The following is a 24940-nucleotide window of genomic DNA, read 5'->3' as shown; positions in this document are numbered from 1 at the left end:
GGTTAAAATACAATTAAAAAGACATACATACGGTCATACTTACAAACTAACTACTAACTAAACATTGCTGCCGCTCCTAGATGCTTCCGGTGCAAAAGTGCCCATAACACTCGCGGCATTGCCGCGCTGGATGGCTATGGATAGCCTTTGCACCAGAAACGCCTCGGAGCGGGGGTCCTCCCCCTTCTGCCTAAGTCGACGGCCTATGTCGCGCACCATGTTTTTCGCGTCCGCCCCCCAGCAGCCCGCCGTTTCTACCGCGAAAGGGACAAAAATGTATCCTGCTCCCAGGGGGGCATACTTTTTCCATTGAAAGTCCATCTCCCATTCCTGGGGTCTTTTTATTGACATCCCTGAACATTGGTAAACTCCTCGTCAAATTACTTTAAACCGGGATTGATAACTACTTTTAGGCTGGCCATGTGTCTCGTTCCGGGACAAACAAATACTTCACACACGCATCTAATTATTTTTATCTCCAGCACACACCAACTAGTACATCTAAGACATTGAGCATTTTTAAATCTCATCACGACTCCAATTCTTACAGGGAGGGGGAGGATTCTTGCTGCGAGTACACAGCAGAAATAAATCATTCAATTACACACAATCCTTCCTTTTGTAGCTATACTCCAATATCACACAAACAGAAAACACATACAATCACATACTCCAGTCAAACCTCAAATTTACCAAACCTAATTGAATTTATGTTCTTGGGAGCTCGGAGGATTTTGCACGCCTGATAGTGCTGACGAATTAGTCCCAGAGTGACACTTTGCATTGAAGTAAAGATCGTTTAAACTCTGCTTTTAATACAATAGTTGAAACTGGAAAGACATTTAAATTAAATCAATAATGTGAATTATCAAAAACACATTGCTAATAGCTTTGACTCTGAACATATAGAATTTAGTCAAGTCACTGAAAAGAAAAAGTTCATTCATTTTATAATTTTTAATGTAAATTAGGCGAATACGCATTGAAAGTGAAGTCCATTCTTCAAAGACATTATTTTAATTTTTATTAAAATAAATGGTTCAAGATCAAAAACTTGTCGATAAATAGGTACTGTAATATTATGAACGCCTGTTCTATGAGTCATGAAAAAAAATTGGACTTTCTTTAGTTGCTCCTTATTTCGCCATAATCTAGATGTAATACTGGCATAATTTATAATTTTCTTAGTGCCTTCTGAAGACTTAACAATGTTATAGATGAAACTACCACATTAATTCTACTGAAGTCGTGGCTCGTCGTCTATTAGCGAAAGGCCTCATGGCTTCAGAAGGAAGCTGTCCAGATAGATTTAATTGTTCCCAACAGCCTGTATGCTTCAATATATTCAAATTTAAAGGTCATGGAATGTTTTTTTTTATGAAAGAATTTCCAATTTTCATTATAAAGATAAATTATTATGTACTTCGGAAACAGCAAGGTGATGATATATTAATTGTGGCATGACCGTAGATATCCCTTATCCCAAGATACGATTCAATTTGAATCATCGTAGATGCTAGTTTCTATCAAAAAAGGCAAATAAAATTGCCGTTGGCGAACTGTACCCTGTGAATCCAATACAGTGTATTGAATACACTGTGTCTACTCAATATTGAGACCCCTTACCGGTTACCTGTACATGAGGTAGCATTGTTTAAATGCTCATGTGATTTACGTGATGCTCTCGGGCAACTTCACTTTCTGTTGTGCTAGTTTTTTAATGAAAACTATTTAGGAACAGTGTTATCAACCGTAAGTACTCCAGTAAGTGTTAGGATTATCATAAATTTCATACAACATTTCCAATTCAAGTCAGTTTCTCGACGAAAAGGTGTGCTGATGAAGATGTACTCTACAGCAGCCTGAAAATTCATTCCGTTTGTCAAACTAAACTTTTTCACGCGAAAGGGCAACGCAAAAAAGGAGGGTAAATCAGTTTATGTATGTTGCACTCTAGAGATCAAACGCGCGAACCCATTTTTATGATTCTTATGTCAATCGATTTGGCCTAATTTACCGATTGTTACTAAGATATGAAATTAATAAACAATACGGCGACAATTAGACCATTTAATTTTATTGTAGCTCTCGCTGTCGGATTTAATTTAGTTGTTAAATTAAATTTAAGACGTATTGAGTAGGAACATACTGAGCACTAAACGTAATGTCTTAAAAAACAGCAAAACGAAAATTCCTGTCACCAGAGAGCATCGACACTCCCACCTTCCAACTTCCAATCAATCCCTCGTGTTCATAAATTCCCAAACCCCATCCCTCCCATCCCATCAATCAAATGAGTTCCAGCGCGTAGGGCTCATATACTCGTAGGTAGACGGTGCGAGAGCACGCATGCGAGTTTCATTACATTACGGTATTTAAATATTCGGCATTCGCATGTGAGTTCGCGCGACGTGTAAATTAGCCCTAAAGCGCGGGGCTGTTTTATGCGGCAAGCGCAGCGTTAAACGCAATGCGTTTGCCGAACTCCCATTTCACGTCAGATAATCTAATGACACTACATTGTTTTACGCGGTAAGCGCATTGTCATTTTTCCTACATTCCGTTGACGCATGCATTAATCGCATAAAACAACCGCACGCTCTAGTCTCCTCGCTCAGTGTCATGTGATTTTACACGACATATACCTGAAAAAGTTCTTTCCGAACGTCGTCCGTCTGTATGTCAATGCGAAGTCAATGTTCTTACCAATTGGTATACGGCCAATGGCTTGAAATGTCTAGTATATATTCTAATCGGGACGGTATATATTCTAATCAAAGTTATATTTTTGTGGATAGATTAGTTGATGTCAAATAAATTCAATCAGTTCCGGATTGTACTATAATTATACCTGTAAATAATGTTCCGAAAATGTTAATACGGAATTAGAATAAAAGATTACGTATGTTTGCAATTAACGGATGATGGGTGCGCTGATTTACATGTTCATGTTTGTTTTATGGATATGGATATTCAGAATACCCAAATAAATCAAGATATATATATATATTATATATATATATATATATTCCGACCTTGAGGCGAATTATTATTTTGTACCACTCGCCTTCGAGGTAACGGGGTGTTGGGGGTCTGACGCCATAACTTTTATAAGGGAGGTGGGACGTAGAATTAGGGAGAGGACCTCTGATGCTCGCGCGGGTTCGTACCTGGTGCAAAGGCTGGCCATCGCTATCCAACGTGGCAACGCGGCAAGTGTCATGGGCACCTTTGCACCCGGTACAACTCGCGGAGGTCTTTTTGATTAAAATATTTTAATATTTAGATTTATTTAAGTTATTTTTGTATGATTTTTTATATACCATTAACCTTTTGTATAATACAATAAAGACTTTATCTCTATTTCACTAATAAATCAAACCCTCAAAATCAAAAGGGAAAACTCCGAAAATAGGCAAAATAATGTTTCTTAGTGATAAGTTGATTAAACCACTTCTACCGGGACAATTTCAAGGATATCAACCTTATTGAGGGACGAGCTAATGATAATGAGGTTAAAAACCAACAGATTATAATGGTTTTAACTTCCTCTATGATGTATCTTTTTTGATTATCATTAGATAAATTCGCAAGCATGATATAAATTCTCAACATTTATTTAAAAAAACTCGATAAACAAGGAATTCGTCTTTTAATTATTCTACATCTGGAAGACTGACACAAATACGATGTCTGCGCAATCAACGTTAAGTTTTGCGCGTTAAAAATACCGCACTGAAGTTTGTATAAAAGAACATTAATGCCGTCAAAATGGCGCGTCCTCATTTAAGGATATTTAATATCAGCAAAAATTACTCGACGTATAAATAAACCCGTCCAAGGTGATGACAGATTGAAAATTGGAAATCAGATTTTTACTAACAACATTATAACATAATAATAGAGGTTTTTGAGAACAGCAACTGTTTTAATTACCTAATAATTAATTATCTGTCTTTCTTTGGTCTTCCAGTGTAAATTAATTTAGTTCCTCATTATAAAATTATGTGAAGGACAGACGGATGGACAAACTGACAGACGGACAGAGACACCCACAGTTGCCTGTGAAGTCATATTAGGGTTTCGTTCTTCTTCAAAAGTCATCTAAGTAAAAAATTAGAAAAGTGATATTCTAATAAGGCCAATAGGTAAAAAAGCGGCCAAGTGCGAGTCGGACTCGCCCATGAAGGGTTCCGTATTTAGGCGATTTATGACGTATAAAAAAAAAACTACTTACTAGATCTCGTTCAAACCAATTTTCGGTGGAAGTTTACATGGTAATGTACATCATATATTTTTTTTAGTTTTATCATTCTCTTATTTTAGAAGTTACAGGGGGGGGGACACACATTTTACCACTTTGGAAGTGTCTCTCGCGCAAACTATTCAGTTTAGAAAAAAATGATATTAGAAACCTCAATATCATTTTTGAAGACCTATCCATAGATACCCCACACGTATGGGTTTGATGAAAAAAAAATTTTTGAGTTTCAGTTCGAAGTATGGGGAACCCCAAAAATTTATTGTTTTTTTTCTATTTTTGTGTGAAAATCTTAATGCGGTTCACAGAATACATCTACTTACCAAGTTTCAACAGTATAGTTCTTATAGTTTCGGAGAAAAGTGGCTGTGACATACGGACGGACAGACGGACAGACGGACAGACAGACAGACATGACGAATCTATAAGGGTTCCGTTTTTTGCCATTTGGCTACGGAACCCTAAAAACAACTGAAATTGGCGAATGATAGAAGCCTTTAACACCAAGTATTTGGTATATTTTCATCTGACCGCGCGAGGGCTGGACGCGACCTATAGCTACAGGGGACAGATAAAGCTGGTCAAGCAAATCTTGTCAGAAAAAAAAGGCGGGAAACTCAAATTTTCTATGGGACGATATCCCTTCGCGCCTACATTTTTCAAATTTGCCGCCTTTTTCTACTGACAAGATCTGCTTGACCAAGTATAGGAATAATTCCTAGATAGATAAAAATTGTGTCATTAATTCAAAACTATGCACGATACAATGGTTAATTATTATATACCCTGTAGGAGCAGAGAGCTTCAGATGTCCATAATTATAAATGTATCTGCATTTCAAATTCTCTGAATGAGGCACTAACAACAAATGGGTATTTAGCTTGTTATTTTTTTATATTAATTCTTCTTACATGTATAGCCTACGCGAATTCAAGTTCAATAAAATTATAAATTTTGAATGGCTTTATCTTGGAAACTATTAGATCTACAGAGACAATTCTAGTCTCGTATTGTAGCAAATTTTAAAAACGACCTGAGAAGGTACTATCAAAAAGTAGTCCTTTAGGGTTATACTTAATTGACCAAATCTAAAAAAAAACGCGGTTTTTAAGATTTTTGACAAAGTTGCGTTCGGCGCTCGAGGTCACAAACTTGGATTATTCATTGGGCCAACAAAATAAACAAGTCTGCAGAAAATCAGAACCACCGGATTTAACGCAAACGGTTCCCGTACTTTCAGGCGACAAAGTTACTGTATTATAATTAGGTAGAATGTATTCGAGAAGGATTTTTTTATTTATAAGTAATAAAGGAATTAGAGAGTATTTTTACTTACTGATAAGTTTACTTACTTCCTGTGTCCGTTGGTGAAAATAATCTTTCAATTACTTAGTGGTTGTAAGCTGTAGTCATCTTAAAGTGTGTGCAGGTCAATTTCCATACCAGATTTATGGCATATAATAGAAAAAAAATATTCGTTATTATTATCATTCGCAGGGGCGGATTTGCGCTAAGGCCCAGTAGGCCCGGCTAGGGCGGCAGCAAGGCGGTAGTCTATAAGATGAGTGCTGAGAAAGGCGGCTAGTAGTTACTACAGGGCCTTGGGTCAGAGTGGCGGCGGCCAAGACTGCAAACCCGCCACTGATCATTCCGACAATTGTATAGTTATTTTATTTTGCACTTAGCTGATAAAATTTACAGAATAACCCCGAGTGTTATATTTTTGTGATTAAACATTTTCATACAAACAATGTTAAAATAAACACTCCAAAAATGTAGTATGGAAATAGACTTACAATCCAGCTTAAACCCTGGCATTGGCTGTAGTAGAAGTAAAAAATATTACATAAAGCCAAATTAAAACGTTCACCAACCAGCAAACTCGACAATGGTCGTCTTTCCTCGAGTCCTCTACTTTAAGACTAGACTGCTTTTCAGACTCATCTCGTATTAATTAAGTCGCAACTAGTTTACTAGTACCACTGTATATATCAAATAATGTAAATATAACTGTAATATTTTAGTCGAAACTAGAGTTTATTTTAACTTGTTAGAGAAGACTCAAGTCTTCAAAGTGAAGACATACATGACTTCAAAGTCATGTAAACTTCGAGGGTTAGATAGATACGCTTATTTTCTTTACTGGTAGTATTTTGATAAAACCTTCAAAATTGTTGTCGAAGTCTTTATTCGGAGGCTCTAGTCCTTTTGAGTTGCGCTTAAAAAAGTGCTTTTGAGTTGAGTTGCGCTTAGAAAAGGCTCAAAAGACTCGACTTGGGACAAGACTCTGAAGGTTTACTGGCGCAGTCTCGTAAAAACGTAGTTCTTCAAATTTAGAGTCAAAAGACTCCCCGGGTTCCCACCAACAGTAACGATACGTGGCGCTCTGAAAAGTTATAATTACTTACTCTATTCGATATCAGCAACAGTTACCATAGATTTCAGTACCTAGTATATTAAAATAATAGAAAAAATAATGAATAAATGCAGGCTTGACGAACAAACTATAACAAAATGGATAATGTTAATTTGTAGTTTTCACATAGTCCGATCCGATATCTAATGTCGGATGATCCTTGATAAGAGCAGCTGCTAGAGTGCCGTATGGCATCAACACCTTGTTTCTTGGTTTAAGGTTATCTTTCGAACAATTCACATTTTAAACAATGAATAAATACATATACATATAGACGAGTTTAAAAATGTTACTTCGATCGGACAATGTGGAAAAGCTTTTTCACGGATCCATCCGTATTTTGATTGTGTTGATGTGTCAACCAAAGCGTTAAATAATGCTGCAAATAGAAGTTACAGGCGCGATTCCACCACACGTTACCGACTTAGGTGAGTTAGGTGAAACCGCGCCTTAGGTTATTTGAAAACCTCCAATTATAGGGATACTAATTAACTTGGTCGGTTAGTGAGAAGTTATTATTATTAACTTGGGTAGGTTTTGCTCCTTAGTAAACTAACTTATCCTAAAGCAGCGGTCGGCAAACTTTTAGCAGCCAAGGGCCACATAGTAGTTAATGAAGTTGACGCGGGCCGCACTTTGATAATATTTATGACTGTATCAGACGTTGTTGTTTGTCAATATTACATATAAAATAGCCAGGGAGGTTTGCGGGCCGCATGTTGCCGACCGCTAATCTAAAGAATCAAACCTCTGAGTAAAATGATAATACTTGCACAAGTAGGTATTAATCCCACTAATAATCCCAAAATAATGCTTCAGGGGGCGGGATAACATAACCCACTGCGCTGCCTCGGCGCACCTTTTTGTTATGATCTCTGTAAACTTTAAAATAGGCCCCACTCTAGGGAGGTTTATAACCAATCGTTTTTTTTTTTGAGCGGGGCACCCCCTCCCCTTGTTTCACTTATTTTAATAGAGTACGCCAAGTAAAGGAACTTTATCTAAACTACTTACAAATATCTTACTATACCTACTTCATAACTTATAATATGAACATAGAGAAAACAATACATAGAGTGCTCACTCCATACATCAGTTTTAGTACCAAAAAGACTATTAGCATCTAGCATCGAGTAGCGGAACTATCAGTACTGCTACTTGACAATAGATGTAGCACCGACCGGAACGTCTTATGCTGTTGAGATAAGACTTTCCGGTCGGTGGTACATCTATTGTCAAGTAGCAGTACTGATAGTTCCGCTACTCGATGGTAGATGTAGGCATAGGATAGGATAGGATAATAGTCTGAACTGATGTATGGAGTGAGCACTCTTGTCTTACTATATTTCTCTATGATATGAATCAGATGTTCATGACATAAATAAAAATCGAATAAATAACTACTTTCGTTTTTTGAGTTTCATACATCATTAAAAAATTCAACATTATGAGTGTAACAAAATAAGGGGATGTCGTGTCTTCTGGCTAGAGTTTGAAATTTCCAGTAGTAGTTACCACCTCCACACAGGGGTCGGAAACCGGTATTTGGTCCATACAAAAATACCGGTATTATTACGTTCTTTGGCCTATTATTTCATCTTTAATGGGAAAATCTAACAATACGAAGTTGTTACTTAAATACATGATTCAGTCCTACGTAAAGAGCATAAAATAATTCAAACTATTGGGCTATTTCGGGGTTTTTTAAAAATACCGGTTCCGAGCCCTGCCTCCACACTCTTGGTAGCCAACGGTGTACCAAGCCTGTACTTAATGTTATGTGAAGAATTATCGCCTAATATTATAACGATGTTTAAGAACAGTCAAAATTCGTTGGCTATTTCGATCAGTTTTTACCAACGAATCGCCCCTCATACTGAGGAAATGTGGTTAAAATCTAAAATGTATTGGCGTTCCCTGGTTTAAGATAATATTCGAATATGTAAACGCTATAGGTTTCAAAGTGGCTTTCATTCTGTTGAGGAAACTTTAAATACCATTAAATCTATTTAAATATGTAAGCCATATTTGGTAAGATCGCGTCAGTTTACATGCAGATAAATGTGCAAGTGTAAAAAACACAGAAAATGTTTTTAAATTTGTTCAGGGTATAAAAATATTATTTGATGACTAATTTACACCAGCTTATGCAAAGGTGACGTGATTGTTAAAGGTTAGTCCGTGGTTTCAAAAATATCAGGTATCCCGACTAATAATAGATGTCGATTTCAAGATTAAAATTGAGGTGTTAAAAATTATAAACTTATTTTCAACGTCTTCTTTCTAAAAATTCCGACCCCAATTAATCATATACAGGGTGCTTCCTGTAACAGGAGCAATAAATTCAATTAAAGGCTGTACTCCTTAAACTGACCAACATTTGTTCAGCAACTTTTAAAAAATATGAATCCTTTATACTTCCTCTTTTTCATACAAAATAAATATTGCCTTCAATGTACGCTGACATCAGTGTGTTTGACGTTGCTTGTCACGCTTTAAAAATAACAAAATTTGCAATACATTGCGCCTTGGAATAAACTTTAAAGTGTAATAAAAATCAAAACATGAGTTATTTTCAAAAGTTGCTGAACAAATGTTGGTCAGTTTGAGGAGTACAGCCTACAGTTTAATTTATTGCTCCTGTTACAGGAAGCACCCTGTATAATTCTAAAACTGCAACGGGGCGTTCAAATGATAAATCAGATTTGTGATATTAAGTGGTAATTTATTATAAAGTAGACTTTTATTTAATTTTCATAAATAACCAATGTCAAGATTTAACCCTTTATCGATTCACATTTCAGAAAGTACACTTAAATTAAAATCTTAACAAACCTAACCTGAAAATATGCAATGAATGAACTCGAATATTAGGCGATAAAGGGTTAAAATATATATATTTAGTTACCTAATTAAACCACACTCACACTGTCACATCTCTCAATCTATCAGTAAACCTATTTTTCAAATTGTCTAGCAACCGCACTATTTATTATAAAACATTAAAGTTATGAATTAAAAAGATAGTCATGCTTCGGCATGAATGGAAAGTGTCAGAAAAGTAATGTTTAAAAAAATACAAAATTGGCAATATTTAATCGGTAGGTCACATCACACGCATCAGCGACTTGTACTTTTTTATAGCTTAGGCACATACAACAATTTGTTTTTACAAACCTTGGTGGGAATCAAGAATTTCTCACTGAATTAATTATAGTGGCAAAACGGAAAATAGAAAAAAAAACCATAAATAGTATTTATATCTTCAGACTAAATACGGTATTGTATTGGCATTGTGTTTATTTGTTTTTAAATTATTATTATTAATATTTCCGCACTATTACGCTAAGCTACGTATGAAGAAATTTGTGACCTATTCAATTTAAAGAAATATATGTAAACAAATTCTCGAGGACATCGTTGCACAAGAATAAGTATGTACTTCATGTCAGCAAGCTAATCGATCACCTGTAAGCGCGTAGCTTATGATGAAACATTTAGTAACGTACTGTGTACAAGTTATAATTTATCATGAAAAATACTGAATATTTTAATGTAATGTCGCATTTTAGCAACGGAAACCGTCTAAGTATTCCATTATTTAATACACAAGATGCTTCTAAAGTACGATCTATCTTATTCTACAATACGTGTATCCCATTCATACGCTTCATTCATTCTAAATAAAAAATATATCGCATTGCTAACGCGCGATAATTCGCTTACGAGTTACATTCAATTTAAAACTCTAAATCGCAAGTTACTAAGTTATTAGAGATTAATTAATGACACAGAAGTCTGTGTACTACAAATCTGCGATTAAATTAAATATACTTAGCGGATTTAACATATCCCGGTATTATTAAAGTAATTAGCTATGTTCTAAGCTACGGATTATATTGGAATTATTTTGAGATGTCGCTTTATATTTAATTTAACCGTAGATGACGTATATAAGTGTCAAGCGGGCGCAACAGTGTTGCAACGAATGTCAGCAGCGGCGTGTTTAGAATCGTCGGCGTTTGTTAGGGAAATCATCCATTTGGCGCGAGTTGTCCCAGCCGCGGCCCTGCGGCATGTCATCGAAACCGCGCGGGGGCATGTCGAAGCCTCCGTCCCTGAAGCCTCCGTCCTATGTGAGCAATCATAAACTTCCCAATAGATACGAGTACGATAAACAACAATAATTACATGCAATGGCGGTAAAGTTCAAGCGTCCGGTAAGTTATATTCTATAACGTCCTGTCGCAGACAAGGTACCGGAAATAATGCTAGGAATCAGTATAAACCTACTATGTAGGTATACGTAATTCAGTGTGTCACGTTCAGTTTGTATACACAGTCCTGCGTACACCGTATCGAATAGTGGAACCTTATTTTTCATTCAAGTCAGTAAGTTAACGTGTTTAGTAACAATAACTCTCGCGTCGTATTGGCAGTTCCTTAGTATCTTTTCGTTAGGTATAATAAAAAAAAAATACTGTATTTTTAGCTTCCAAAACCGTCTACAAACTTTACGTAATAGATTTTCTTTGTAGATCCTGCATCCAAAGCTATATAGGTGCCTATAGCTAATTCATCATAACGAGACGAGATGCAATGATAACCTTGGAAACGCACGGCCATTTCGGCCGGCCATTCACCAGAGTACAAATGATTCGTGGGCAAATCTGTCGTAGTGCACGCATTACCTACAATTCTACACCATTGGTTTTAACAGATGGTCCGCAGGTGGCACCAGTGTTGGTGGAGCGCCTAAAGCGGGTAACAAATTCATAAACAGATGTAAAACTTGAAATATGTATATGACATATGCTAAAAAGACAGATGTAAAACTTGAAATATATGACATATGCTAAAAAGAGAAAGTGACCAAGCTTGCAAATACTCGAGAATTTGGGGCGGGTACCGTACCGCCGTCGCCGGGTGGCCTAGACGTTCAGGACGTTAGCCGCGTAAGCTGAAGACGCCGCCGGTTCGATTCCGGCCTCGGCCAGTGGAGGCCTTGATCACTTTTTAGGGTTCCGTAGCCAAATGGCAAAAAACGGAACCCTTATAGATTCGTCATGTCTGTCTGTCTGTCTGTCCGTCTGTCCGTCTGTCCGTCTGTCCGTCTGTCTGTCCGTCCGTATGTCACAGCCACTTTTCTCCGAAACTATAAGAACTATACTGTTGAAACTTGGTAAGTAGATGTATTGTGTAAACCGCATTAAGATTTTCACACAAAAATAGAAAAAAAACAATAAATTTTTGGGGTTCCCCATACTTCGAACTGAAACTCAAAAATTTTTTTTTCATCAAACCCATACATGTGGGGTATCTATGGATAGGTCTTCAAAAATGATATTGAGGTTTCTAATATCATTTTTTTCTAAACTGAATAGTTTGCGCGAGAGACACTTACAAAGTGGTAAAATGTGTGTCCCCCCCCCTGTAACTTCTAAAATAAGAGAATGATAAAACTAAAAAAAATATATGATGTACATTACCATGTAAACTTCCACCGAAAATTGGTTTGAACGAGATCTAGTAAGTAGTTTTTTTTATACGTCATAAATCGCCTAAATACGGAACCCTTCATGGGCGAGTCCGACTCGCACTTGGCCGCTTTTTTATTTAGTATATGACATCTATTTCAGTTTATAGTGTATAGTAGTGTTAATCACACTTAAAAACATAAATCAAAATATAAAAAAATTATTTGTTTCCTAACCCTTTGTTGACTTTGTTCAACAAAGGTGTTAAGCATCCAATGAGTTGGTGGTCCCTATAAAGTTTAAGAGCCATGGACCTTCATGGACCGTTGTCCACGAGCAGAGTATCGGTGTGGTATTAAGGCCTGTGCACACCGCACGCGTGTGCGTAGACGTGCACGTGCGCGTTGTAATATACAGATCCTTATGAGAGACGGCACACCGTTTGCGTGACGTTTACACGCACGGCCAACGTTTTAGCGAACGGGCCATCTAAAGAGTAAGTCGTAGTAAAACACAGCGTAACGCATATTATACCCAGTAGTTATCAAAACCTTGTTTTCATGCACGGAGGAAACCCTTCAGTTACCTTATTTACTGACTCGAATGAAAAATACAGGTATACATACATTATATAGTTATTACATCAGATTAGTAAACGACTGCTTAGTGAGATTTTCATACGTTGTTTTTTGATAAAAACTTAACCTTAAAAGTTCAAATAGAGATTTAAAGAAAAAAACATACATTTTCGACATTTCTTAAATAATGCAATACTCAGCAGCAATTAATAATTGATTGGGATACATTATTTGGGAATTTCTAGACTTTCTAAATATCATTAAAGATCCAAGTGTACCGCTAAAATAGTAATATAATACGTAAAGAAACATTAAACGGAAAACATATACCTACCCAACTACTAAGTACTGCGTCAAAAAACGATATCTATACAAAAAGTAGACTTGCATGCATAAAGCAATAACGCCAAACTTGTAAAAGAGTGAATCGGAGCTAACTAATTAATAAACTAACCTATACCTACTGTGATAATGTATATTTTACGAGACCTACTCTAAGTACCCAACATAATTATACACCACCCCCACAACTATTATTAGAACTCTTTTTCTAAACACGCTGTTGAGGAAAACCAAGGTTTATCATGGTTACCTAAGTGTATGATGTGAAAGTACCTACAGTCTACATGTACGTGGACAACATACTATTATGTCCGCATCTGGTAAAGGTGCATCCACATTCCACATTGCCAGTTAACTTTTGTGAAGCAACGTTGAGCACACTGCGCAGTCTGCGCAACAGTAACTACAACTACCATAGAAGGTAGGATCCTATAGAAGTGGTATACGCGTGCCTCCGTGAGAGACAAAACATAGGCAATGCGACATTATGATTGGTCGAATTTATTTGTTGCCCACCATAATCCATACTAATTTAATAATAGCCCTTTCGCTGCTACTCCTACTGAAATGAAAGATACATAAGACTATCCCGTTCGGTCATTTCTCATTTCCCTCACCCCTCATGCCTGATCCAGTTAAAATACTAGATTCATGACAACTACTAACTAGGTAGGTTACCTAATGTTACCCCGTGTTGCAGTTTTGCTACACAAAACTCACAAAAGTTAACTGCGGTGTAGATGCACCTTAAAATAGGCCATTGTCTATCAGACTACGCTCTAGCACAATGATTAAGAAATGTCGAAAATGTGCATTAATGATAAAAATAATTTTCCCTTGGCATAGACATCGTACAATGTCAACAACAGATGGTGTATTTTCCTCTTAGAAACAATTACTTTCAAAGTTATACGGATTACATTACAGTGGTATATTTTATCTTTTAGCCGTATTTCAACGGAATTAGCCACTTAAAATATAGAAACAATTTAATTTTGAGTGCAAAGTATAGGTGCTAAAACTGTGTTGTTAAATAGTTGGTCAGAAAGTTAGAATATCAGCTCCCTCCTCAAAATAAAATGCCGTAAGGCATATTTATCCATATATCACAAATAACAGTAATAAAAGATTAGATTATAGGGAGCATAACCTGTAGCCGCCCACGTATCAAAACTTGCCAAGACAAATACAATTTCGATTTGTCAAAATATATATACAAATCACAATGGAATAGGAGTATTTCTATAGGTCTCTGGGCGGATAGAGGAAGAAAGATTTTTAACTCTTTTTTATTATTATTTGGTAAATCTATTAAATAAACAAATAGTTGAACCTTTTTCAACATAGGTATGTTTTCAAAATTTCAATGACGAGTATCTAACAGTAATATATTTTTCTGTATAAGTTAATAGTTGCTCTCATATATATAATAAATTTAATGTAGCGTCAAAATTATATCCCAACTGTGGAAGTAATCATGTAAATTCATAATATTAATGAGTCTCAACAATTTTCCATTTGAAAAAAGTTAATAACTCTATGAAAATAAGTGTTTAAAATAGTGACACGGTAAATTTACCTACTGCTGAAATTGCATAATTAATTTCATAATATCGTATGTCATACTCGAGTAGGTAGATGAATCATCTGCAGGTAGATTTGTGAGGTAAGGGCACCTGTAAAGTGTCAAAATGCGCACTCACCATAGGCTGCTGTTGGTCGAACATGCCTTGCTCCTGGCGATCCAACATGGAGTTGAGCCGCTGGGCCTGGAACAAGTGGCGTCCGTTGTAGATAACGATTCTTTACCACAGGTGTTTTGTATGTGTAATATAACTGCCTTCCATTGACATTTCTAATGTTTTTTTATATGTAGCAGCAGTAACAAATACCTTAGAACACCTTTGGAAGGACCGTCGGCAGGGGCCATGGCGTTCTTCCACGGTGGAGGCCCAGGATCGTGGTCCATGGGATTGGGAGACGTGTATGTCCAACAGTGGAGTAGAACAGTAAACTAACCATGAGTAATGCGGTCACACTGCACATTCTTCACATTAGCCGGGTCCACACAGAGCGAGCAGCGGAGCATACGCGCGAGGCAATTTCCTCTCGCACAAAACGGCCAGTGTAGACGTGTCTCGCGCGTATGCTCGCTGTGTGGACCCGGCTGTTGACCCAGTGGTTTAAGGGCGCGGTAAACTCATAGGGTGTCGGTTGGTATGGTCATAGAGAAAAAAATACATAGAGTGCTCACTCCATACATCAGTTTTAGTACCAGAAAGACTATTAGCATCTAGCATCGAGTAGCGGAACTATCAGTACTGCTACTTGACAATAGATGTAGCACGGGAAAGTCTTATCTCAACAGCATAAGACTCCGGTCGGTGCTACATCTATTGTCAAGTAGCAGTACTGATAGTTCCGCTACTCGACGCTAGATGTAGACACTGAAATAAAACAATAAAAAAATACATATAAACACATTATAAAAAACCTAACCTATTATTGTTATTAATATCAGATTTGTTGTTTTTGCACACAGTACCTATATCTTTTTGTAAAATTATGTTTTGTAAAAGGAAAGTGTATCTATTTTCTGAGAATAACTTTAATGTTAATTTTAGGGTAAGCAATAAGCATAGCATGATAGCAACTAAAAAGTAGGTGCATAAAACTGTAAAAATGAGCGCTGTCTCGCCAACAAACTGCATGTTAAGCAGTTTGGCGAGGAACTATAAAAATTATTATGTATGTACCTTTGAAAAAAAAAAATAAAAAAAAATGAATAGTCTGAAGTGATGTATGGAGTGGGCACTCTTGTGTTACTATATTTGACACACACCTGCACGAAGAGCGTGTTCTCCTGCTGGCGGCGGCGCAGCTCGTCGTCCTGGTGGCGCATGCGCTGCGTGAGGTCCTCCTCCTGGCGCAGCAGCAGCGCGCGGTCCTGCTCGCGGCGCTCGTCGGCGGCGCGCTCGGCCAGCTCCCACGAGCGCTTCTGCCGCTCGCGGTCCTGCTCGCGCTGGCGCAGCTGCTCGCGCAGCAGCTCCGTCTCGTGCTCGTATCTGATTGTACAGTTAGGACCTTGGAGGATACAACTAAACGGAGTAGCCATTAACAGGCTTCCCCCTCTGTAGAAAATAGGCGGCCAACGGTCATACACAATGTATGGACTGACGTTTATCTGACATGGCTATTTTTACGTTACGCATACATTTGACGTTCCCCTCCCCCGCAAAAATCGGCAGACTGTTTTGTACAGAAAATTACAGACATGGCGTCTCCGTTTGATTATATCCTCTAAGGTTAGGACAGGTCATAGACTAGGAATCCTCTAGACTGAGTTTAGAGCAATTATTTCATGAAACCGATGCTGCCTAAAATACGGGGGGACGAGGTGAGCAAATCCCGTGCCGCGATTGGTCCGTTCAAAGACACGGACCGATCACGGCACGGGATTGACTCGAAGATGGAGTAAAACTACCGTATAAGTGGCAGAGGGGGTAGCGCTACTATGCTCAGTCTAGAGGATGTCTTGTCTGTGGGGCAGGTTCAACCGAGCACTATCGACTAACAACGAGCCCCGATGTGATCCGCGAAGCTTAACGATTGAGATAGATTGATTTAAATTTAATCATTGAAACACAATCTAGATTGAAACTAAAACAAAGAAACTCTCGCACAACAAAGAAACTTTGCAAATACAAAATACAAATGCGTTTATTTCATTACCTTTATGTGAACAATGTATACGATTTCGTCATTCAGCGCGTATATGTGACGTTCCACGGCAAAAGGTACCTTATGGCACTTGGCGCTTACGTCGCATAGCGCCGCAATAATATAGCGCGCGGCGGCGGAGCGGCGTTAATAATAGCGTAAGCGCCAACGACCATAAGGTACCTTTACCCGTGGGACGTCACATATATTATTTCCATGCGATCGGAGCATTTAAAAGGGAGTCTGACAGTTAGACACGTGGCTTCTTAACAGAGTTCCTAAAACCCAGTCATACCAATCTGTTTCTCGAATCCAGATTCTAAAGGAAAACATCCTAAGGAGGAAAACAGGCCAATCACAACAAGACCAGTGTCTCATAAAAGGTTTGAAGGTATGATAATCATATTCATAAAAGGTAATGCCAGTGCCTTGAAATTAGGTTACGTCTACACAGACCGGGCGACTCCGCGCGGCAATTTCCTCAACATAGACTAAGATCCGGCATATATGGTCGACCTTCACCGATATGTCTGACGGATGAAACTTACATGTTATGAAAGAAAATATGTTCCTGGACATAAATAAATAGGATTGCCTAAAGAAATATGGTCAAGGCTGTTTTTACTTAATTTTTGAAAAAAAAATTTTTTCTTCAAATTTCACCAATCTGTCTGACAAACGAAATAAGTTCCAATGGAAAGTATACAACTTGTACAACATAAATCAACTAGGTTGCCTATCTTTTTCCGGTCACTATTATGTGGTTGCCGTGTTTAAACAGGTGAGTTTTTATCGATAATTGCACTCATCTGTCTGACGCTTCAATTATACATCAAAATGATGGTAATTTTATTGCGAATACAGTGGCATAGGGTTGCCTGGAAAATCCGGTCACAAATAAGGGTTGCCAGGCTTTTAAATAAAATAAGAAGGGAAGACTTTTATCGATAACTCATAAACGGCTTAACTTATCAAGTTTGTTTTAATTTTGTTTGAATGAGTTTTTTAAGCACTATTTTTATGATTTTTTTCATATTTTTTGGATCGTTTTTTCAAAAGTTAGAAGGTATAACCGTTTTTTGTTCTTTCTAAATTATTATTTATGTTCAGGAACATATTTTCTTTCATAATATGTAAGTTTCATCTGTCAGACATATCGGTGAAGGTCGACCATATATGCCGGATCTCCTACTAATAGGTCACTCGTTCTACCGCCTAGTGGACCCGTCTAATAGTTACCCATAGCTGTACCCGAGCTTGTTCAGAGCTGGGCCTGCAAAGGGTAGACTGCACTGTAAATGTGACTCACTTGGCATACTCCATCTGGGCCTCCAGTTTCTCCTCCTCGGCGGCCAGCTCCTTCTTGAGCGCCTCCTCCTTCTGGCGGTGCAGCTCGTGCAGCTGCTTCCACCTGGTGCCGTACTCGTGCTCGAAGCTGTTGGCCTCGGAGAAGCGCGGCCCGTACTGCAAACACACAATTATCAAAACTAAATCCTACACTAGTAGTTCGCCCCGAACTGAGAACTCGCGGTTCGCCAAAAATATCAATTGAATGCAGTCGTCAAAGGATCGAAAACCGCGTACGATTTATTGCAAGGTCTGTGGTGCCCTTAACTGATACTGTATCTGTGGTAAGCCGAAATATTTCCTGTCAAATGTCAAAATATTAATACCTATATTATGTTTATTTTATTTTATTTTTATCTTGCTAATTATTTCAAAATGGTAAATTTAAAAACGATATTATAAAAGTGTAAGCCGAGCACTTTCATTTGATACCAAACTCGACCATACTTTCTTGCAAATAAAATGACCAGAATAGCAAGACACCTCAAAAACAGCTTTTTGGCCTTCTAAGCTCTTCTAGCTCAATAACCCCTTGATCGAGCCTGCTCATAATTTAATGACTAAAATATAATGCCCTCGACTACACGTTTATCCAATTTCATTTAAATTAGAACAACTTTACTTAAGTTATTGTGTATCAAACTATCTTCTGACAGTTCAGCTTAAAAACATCGAAATGCCGGGACGTGCCGCTAGCCAGCCGCGTGTTCAAAGTTGAATGTAAGAACTTCGCTTCGCTTCGCTCGCTCGTTCGAATATATGCCACGGGTTTCTACACGAGGCAGGCCCCTAGTCCGAGAGGCTGTGAGAATACATTTACCCAGACATACACATTCACTATTGTTACGCCATTGTTTTGTGTCAAAAATTGAAAAGATGAATGCTAAGACAATAGGGATGATGACACATGTTGAATTTTATAACAAAATCTAGTAAAATAGATAGCAAACGAGCAATTTATCACCATAATGTGGATATTAAAATAAAACATTGAAAAATTACAAAACTACAGGACCTGAAAGTTTCAAAATTTAAGTTTTTTTTAACTTCCATAAACGATAAAAGGGCACATTTTCTGCACATTAGTTTAATTTAGATTTAAGACAACCTATATTTTGGAGTGATTTTAATCTTAAACATACAATAATATGCTTAAAATTTTAATCATTTCTACATATGTACATATGTTTTTTGCATGCCTGTTGGTCAAATATAGCGACACCACTTATTATAAGATCACTGTATGTACTACCTATATTTGCGAATAAAACATTTTGAATTTGAATTTGAAAGGGTACCATTCGACTCCTTACATTTCATCCAAAAAAATATTGTATAGCAACTATATACATAAACGCAATATTTCACCGACAAAAACGCAATTTTCTTGTTTTGTCCATACTACAAGATGGGCGATGACGTCACGGCCCCTGGCCGTTTTGTATAGGGCGTTTCGCGAGTGAAGTGCGACTGTCGGACTTTGACTACAATTTCTGACTTTTGTGTTACTTTAATGCAATGGGTCCCATATAGACATTTGATCCCAAAAACAAACCCGATCGATTGATACCATAAAAAAAAATTTGTCATGTAACCTATTTACCTCACGGGCGCGCAGGAAATCAGGGTGCTTCTTGGGCAGGTTCTTCTCCGGGTAACCATCAAACTCATCGGGCTCCTCGAAGCTTTCCACAATTACTGGCCGTAGCGACCTAAAAATAACACACTATTCAATATCCGTTATGAATACAATAATTTACAAAAGAAATTGCGTCACTGGGCGAAAGAATGCTTTTAAACATACTTTGTACCCCGTATTCATCATACATTTTGCAAACCTTTGTTAAATTCTGACCCTTTCTAACAAACGCAAATGTCAAAATGACGGATAAGGACAAACGATTATCAAGGGCTTGTTACGACTTAACAGGTTAGGTAATAACGGCATTACTCTTTCAAAACATTTCTGTTGATTCATTTTGACAAATTGATGTAAGTTCCAGATGAGATCCTACCAGGTTGAAACACCTTTAAAATCTACTGCCACTTATATAAAAACGCGTCCGCGATATTAATCAGTTCCAAAAGCTCAAACAATGAACTCGCCCCATACACGTTCGTAAATCACAAACTTTAATAATCTGCAGATGATACTGCCCGAGGCGATCCGGCGATGGGCCAAAGTAGTAGACATTGGCTGGCGGATTGCTACTCTAAAATGGGCCTGGGCCCACATGTGTCGCAGAGAGGAGGTGGAGCAACCATGTCCTAGCGTGGAGGCCTCGTTCAAAAAGACCAGATCACAGACATCCAATCAGATGGGAGGATGACATAAAAAAGATAGCATGCCCACTCTGGAGGAGAGAAGCAGCAAATCGGGCTACTTTGAGATTTGGAGAGGCGTATCGCCGTATGCCCAACAGTGGGTGAGGAAGAGAGAGAAAGAAGAGATGATACTTACGATGTCAAGAAGAAACATCGCTCAGTGCAGTTGCGAATGGCGGCCAAAGCGCTGGGCTTCCTGGCGTACTCCACCACGCCTTCACCAATGGACTTCCCGCGCTCATCGACCTTCACGTAGGCCCTCTCGATCTTGCCGAAGATCTCGAAGGCGCGGTACAGGAGCTCGTTGGACACGAACGGGGGCAGGTTCTTGACGCGGACCGCGCTGTTGTGGGGCGCGAATCTGACTCGCAATGTTCGGCCGTTACGCATCTTGCCGTCCAACTCGCGTTTGGCTTTCTCTGCGTTTACTCTGTAGTCCTATATATAAAAAAACTATAAATTAATTTGAGTTGGTACTAAAATAAAAAGAATAGTAATCGTTCAACGTTTTACAGTACAGATGGCCCTTTTTTTACGACATAGGCATGCTAATTACCACTAGAGCGGTAAAGTAGCATCATATACGTATTTATGAATTTTGCTAAATTACTTACCATTTTAATAAATCCAAAGTTTTTCTCCTTGTTAAGGAACAATTCTGCTGATTCTCCGTAAGGAGCGAACAGGCCTAGTATTTCTTCTTCGGTCATGTCTGACGTGAAGTTGCCTATGTACAGACGGCTCCTGCCGTTGAATTTGAGTTCAGTCTGGTCTAGGGGGGGCAAGTCGACCAGTGGTCCCACCAGATCCTTCAACTTATTGGCAAGCATTTGTTCCTGGAACAAAAAAAAAGTAAAATTGACTGATTATGTAAAATTGTGTAGGTTACATATGCCTATAGCAGGCGTATTTTGTGTATGTGTACATGTCATTAGTTACTTAACAAGTACAAAGAATAAAGAGCTTGGCAAATGTCAAAGGTTTTTATAGATGGCGCCAGCTAGGTTTTTCCTGTATCTAGTTTCGTACCATGAGATATTATTATTATATGGCTGTAAATTCAAAAAAAAAACACGATTTTGACATTATTCATAGGATTGACTAAAGTAACCTATGCTAGCGTAATCTGTAAAAAACTGCCACCTCAATTGCAATAATACATAAATGAAATACCTCTCTCTGTACTGGTTTTCCCTGATTATCCAGCATGGGCCCTCGGCTTTGCCTCTGCTGATTCCGGGCCGGGCCACCTGGGCCACCCGGGCCTCCAGGGCCTCCCTTGTTCTGTCCAAAAGGTCCTCCTTGACCGCCCTGGTTCTGGCCGAAGTTCTTATTCCCACCAAATTTCCCGCCCGGGCCCTGGTTCGGTCCATGTTGGAAGTTGCCGCCTTGGTTGAAGTTGCCACCTTGCTTGTTTCCGCCCTGCCAGCCACCCTGCTTGTTGCCACCGAAGTTTCCATTCATGTTCTGGGAAAATTACTAGTGTCACAAAATATGGAATAAGAAAAACATACTATCCCTAGGTAGCAATTTCAATGGGTGTGTAAGTGAGTAACAATGAGGCCTGTCTTCGAGGTAATTTTGAATTAAGAAAAAAATATTTTGGACCCTAAGAACATAACCATTTGAACACAATGCAGAAAATTTCTAGCTAAGTAGCTACACAATTACAAGTTTGCACAATACACCTACCTTCTGCTGATTTTGGTTGGCCGGCTTTGACGGCTGATCATCAATGACAATCACATTATCAACACTGTCCTGTGCCGCAGGCTTGTTGGGGGTGGTGTTGGGTTTGGGCTGCTGTGGAGCTGCCGCCGGAGGATCCTGCTTCTGCGGTGTGGCAGCTGGTGTCGGCTGGGCTGGTGTCTGCTGCGGCCTTGGCTGCTGTGGCTGTTGTTGTTGCTGCGGGCGTTGCTGCTGTGTTTGTTGCTGCTGCTGCGGACGCTGTTGCTGTTGTGGAGTCTGCTGCTGCTGCTGGGGCTTTTCAGCTTGGGGAGCTGGCTTAGGCTGTCAAATGATACAAGGCTTTTTAACCTCCCGAGATATGCTGAATATTAGTAAAAAGAATTGACTGTCCGAAAATTCAAAATACCACGTTTGTAAATAAAAAACATTTGTTGAAACATTGCCATGATTAATCCATTCCTTTAAAGAAAAATCCATGATATTTTAGTTACTAAACGAACATATGTTAATCAATGCATGTTTGATGTATTTGACATCAGAAATAAAATATTATTAATCTTGGAACAATTAAAAGTTACCACAAATGTGGTATTTTTTCTCAGTAGAAAGTGCGTCACCGGGTTAATTTCGTCCGTGTGAGTTTATAAAGATAAAAGATAAGATATAGTTTATTATTCAAGTAGGCATATTACAATGCGCTTATGAACGCCAAATAAAGCTACACCGGCTATAAAAAACAGTATGACAATTGCCGGTTCTTGACAATGTATTCAGTTTTAGCCCCATGCGTACGTGTTCAGTGGAAAGATGACACCTTAGAAATGCCATGCCATTGAATGCATATCACTACGACGCAGTTAACAATAGGCGAGTCACTAAATTATCAGCTAATTCACAAAAAATTGAGCAGGATTATCAGAGTAGAATTAAATCTTGTCGACGTGACCGTCATTACGTTTAAGGTATAGCACTGACCTCGTTATTGGGACGTTGACCTCCTTGCGGCTGATTTTGATTCCTCTGATTTTGGTTATTTTGATCAAAACGCGTTGGTCCTCTAAATCCACCTCTACCGTTTCCACGGCGACCGCCCTGTCTCTGAGGCTGAGGCGGCCCTCCAAAACCTCTTTGATTACCGTAGTGGTTCATGGCTTGGGTTTGCATACTAAAAATTATAAATTACTTTTTAATATCAGCTCTTATCCAAATAGTTATACATTATATTATGATTAAACTTACCGATTTCCTAGGATTTAAAATATGTTGTGTTTACTACACTTTAAAACGTATTTTCACTAATTTACTTCACTTATATGGTAGTCTAACGCCGTGACGCAATGCACGCGAAAGTAGAAATCAAAATGGCGGGTGGAGCGGCAGCGGTAGCGCGGCGCGGCGAGGCGAGACAGCGGCGGAGGGACGAGGAGTCGAGGACTAATCCGACCAATCGAGGACTACTACGATTGCGACGATCAAACGAAGGCCTACCGCGAACCACGTTCGACGTATTGCCTCTCTGTCGCACTTGTAAATTCGTACGTAAGTGTGACAGGGAGACATCACGTCGAACGTGGTTCGCGGTAGGCCCTCAGCCAACCGGCATCCGGCAATCTCAGCACGCCGACTGAGCAAGGTTGCCATTAATAAATATTTCAATATATATCGATCGTTCTGTCCAGCCATTTCCGGCAAATTTTAAAAATGCAAAATGTAGGCGAGTAATACTTGTTTGACCGGCTATAGAAACATTTTTGTTGGGTTACTTGTTGTTTTCTTTTATATTTTGTCACGAATAAACGCTCTCTATTCTATTCTATAGAATTCAATTTTTTTTTTTGATGTGATAGTCAGCAAACGAGCAGACGAGCCGCCTGATGGGAAGCGGTCATCGTCGCCCATGGACATAAGCAACATCACAGGAGCCACTTAAGCGTTGCCGACCCTTGAGAACCCTAAATACCCGCTTCTTGAAGAGTCCCATGTCGTAGCGCAAAGGAAATACCTCAGGAGGCAAGTCATTCCACATTCTGCACCTTCTGGGAAGAAACGAGCGAGATGCCCGCTTATTCTTGGTGTGCCATGTATCTAAGAAGTGGGGATGAACTTTGCTCCTTTAGCCCTTGCTACACGGTCGCCGACAAGCCCCTCAGACCGCGTGGCCTTGGTCTGGACGGATCGTGTAGACAGTTGTTTCCAACAAAATTTGACCAAAACTGACCAAGGTCAGACCAAGGTCAGACGGTTAGAAGGCTTGTCGGCGACCGTGTAGCAAGGGCTTTAGGCGTGAGGTGCGGTGATTAAAGCCCTTGCTACACGGTCGCCGACAAGCCCCTCAGACCGCGTGGCCTTGGTCTGGACGGACCGTGTAGAGAGTTGTTTCCAACAAAAGCCCTTGCTACACGGTCGCCGACAAGCCTTCTAACCGTCTGACCTTGGTCTGTCCTTGGTCAGTTTTGGTCAAATTTTGTTGTAAACAACTGTCTACACGGTCCGGGACGGACCAAGGCCACGCGGTCTGGGGGCTTGTCGGTGACCGTGTAGCAAGGGCTAAACTTTGACCAAAACTGATCAAGGTCAGACCAAGGACAGACGGTTAGAAGGCTTGTCGGCGACCGTGTAGCAAGGGCTAAAAACGAGACGATGGCACCAAATCAAAAAGTTCTTCCGAGCATTCCCCATTGTACATTATTTAGACTAAGTAATACATTATTTGTTAAAAAATATTATGTGCAAAAAATACAATACTCAACTCACTAGGATTATGATTTATGATTATGTGTCCCTG

At 38.9% G+C, this 24940-nt stretch overlaps 1 protein-coding gene and 1 long non-coding RNA gene across 3 annotated transcripts in view; both read right to left on the bottom strand.

Moving 5' to 3' along the window:
• The window catches only part of LOC134652145 (hrp65 protein-like), a 29436-nt gene extending 5905 nt beyond the window's left edge, over positions 1-23531 (bottom strand). Inside the window, exons 1-11 of one of the 2 annotated variants that reach the window (XM_063507311.1) lie at positions 23395-23531; positions 23131-23320; positions 22159-22476; positions 21640-21933; positions 21081-21302; positions 20603-20904; positions 19745-19853; positions 18104-18258; positions 15917-16139; positions 14778-14843; positions 10186-10809 (exon numbers count right to left, since the gene is read on the bottom strand). In XM_063507311.1, coding sequence (XP_063363381.1) covers positions 10684-10809; positions 14778-14843; positions 15917-16139; positions 18104-18258; positions 19745-19853; positions 20603-20904; positions 21081-21302; positions 21640-21933; positions 22159-22476; positions 23131-23319 — 2004 coding nt within the window. In that variant the 5' untranslated portion in view covers position 23320; positions 23395-23531 and the 3' untranslated portion in view covers positions 10186-10683. Of the gene's footprint in view, positions 1-10185; positions 10810-14777; positions 14844-15916; positions 16140-18103; positions 18259-19744; positions 19854-20602; positions 20905-21080; positions 21303-21639; positions 21934-22158; positions 22477-23130; positions 23321-23394 lie in introns of those variants that run through there. The other variant, XR_010097165.1, reaches the window with a different exon arrangement.
• A 445-nt stretch (positions 23532-23976) lies between these two features.
• Positions 23977-24834, bottom strand: LOC134654485 (uncharacterized). Its single transcript, XR_010097335.1, has 2 exons — positions 24790-24834; positions 23977-24278 (listed from the first exon to the last, which is right to left on the bottom strand). It is a non-coding gene; the product is annotated as an uncharacterized LOC134654485 (long non-coding RNA).
• Positions 24835-24940: the final 106 nt, after the last annotated feature.

Source organism: Cydia amplana, chromosome 1, assembly GCF_948474715.1.
Source record: "Cydia amplana chromosome 1, ilCydAmpl1.1, whole genome shotgun sequence".
NCBI classification, from domain to species: domain Eukaryota; kingdom Metazoa; phylum Arthropoda; class Insecta; order Lepidoptera; family Tortricidae; genus Cydia; species Cydia amplana.
This window is presented reverse-complemented; position numbering and strand designations above follow the sequence as displayed.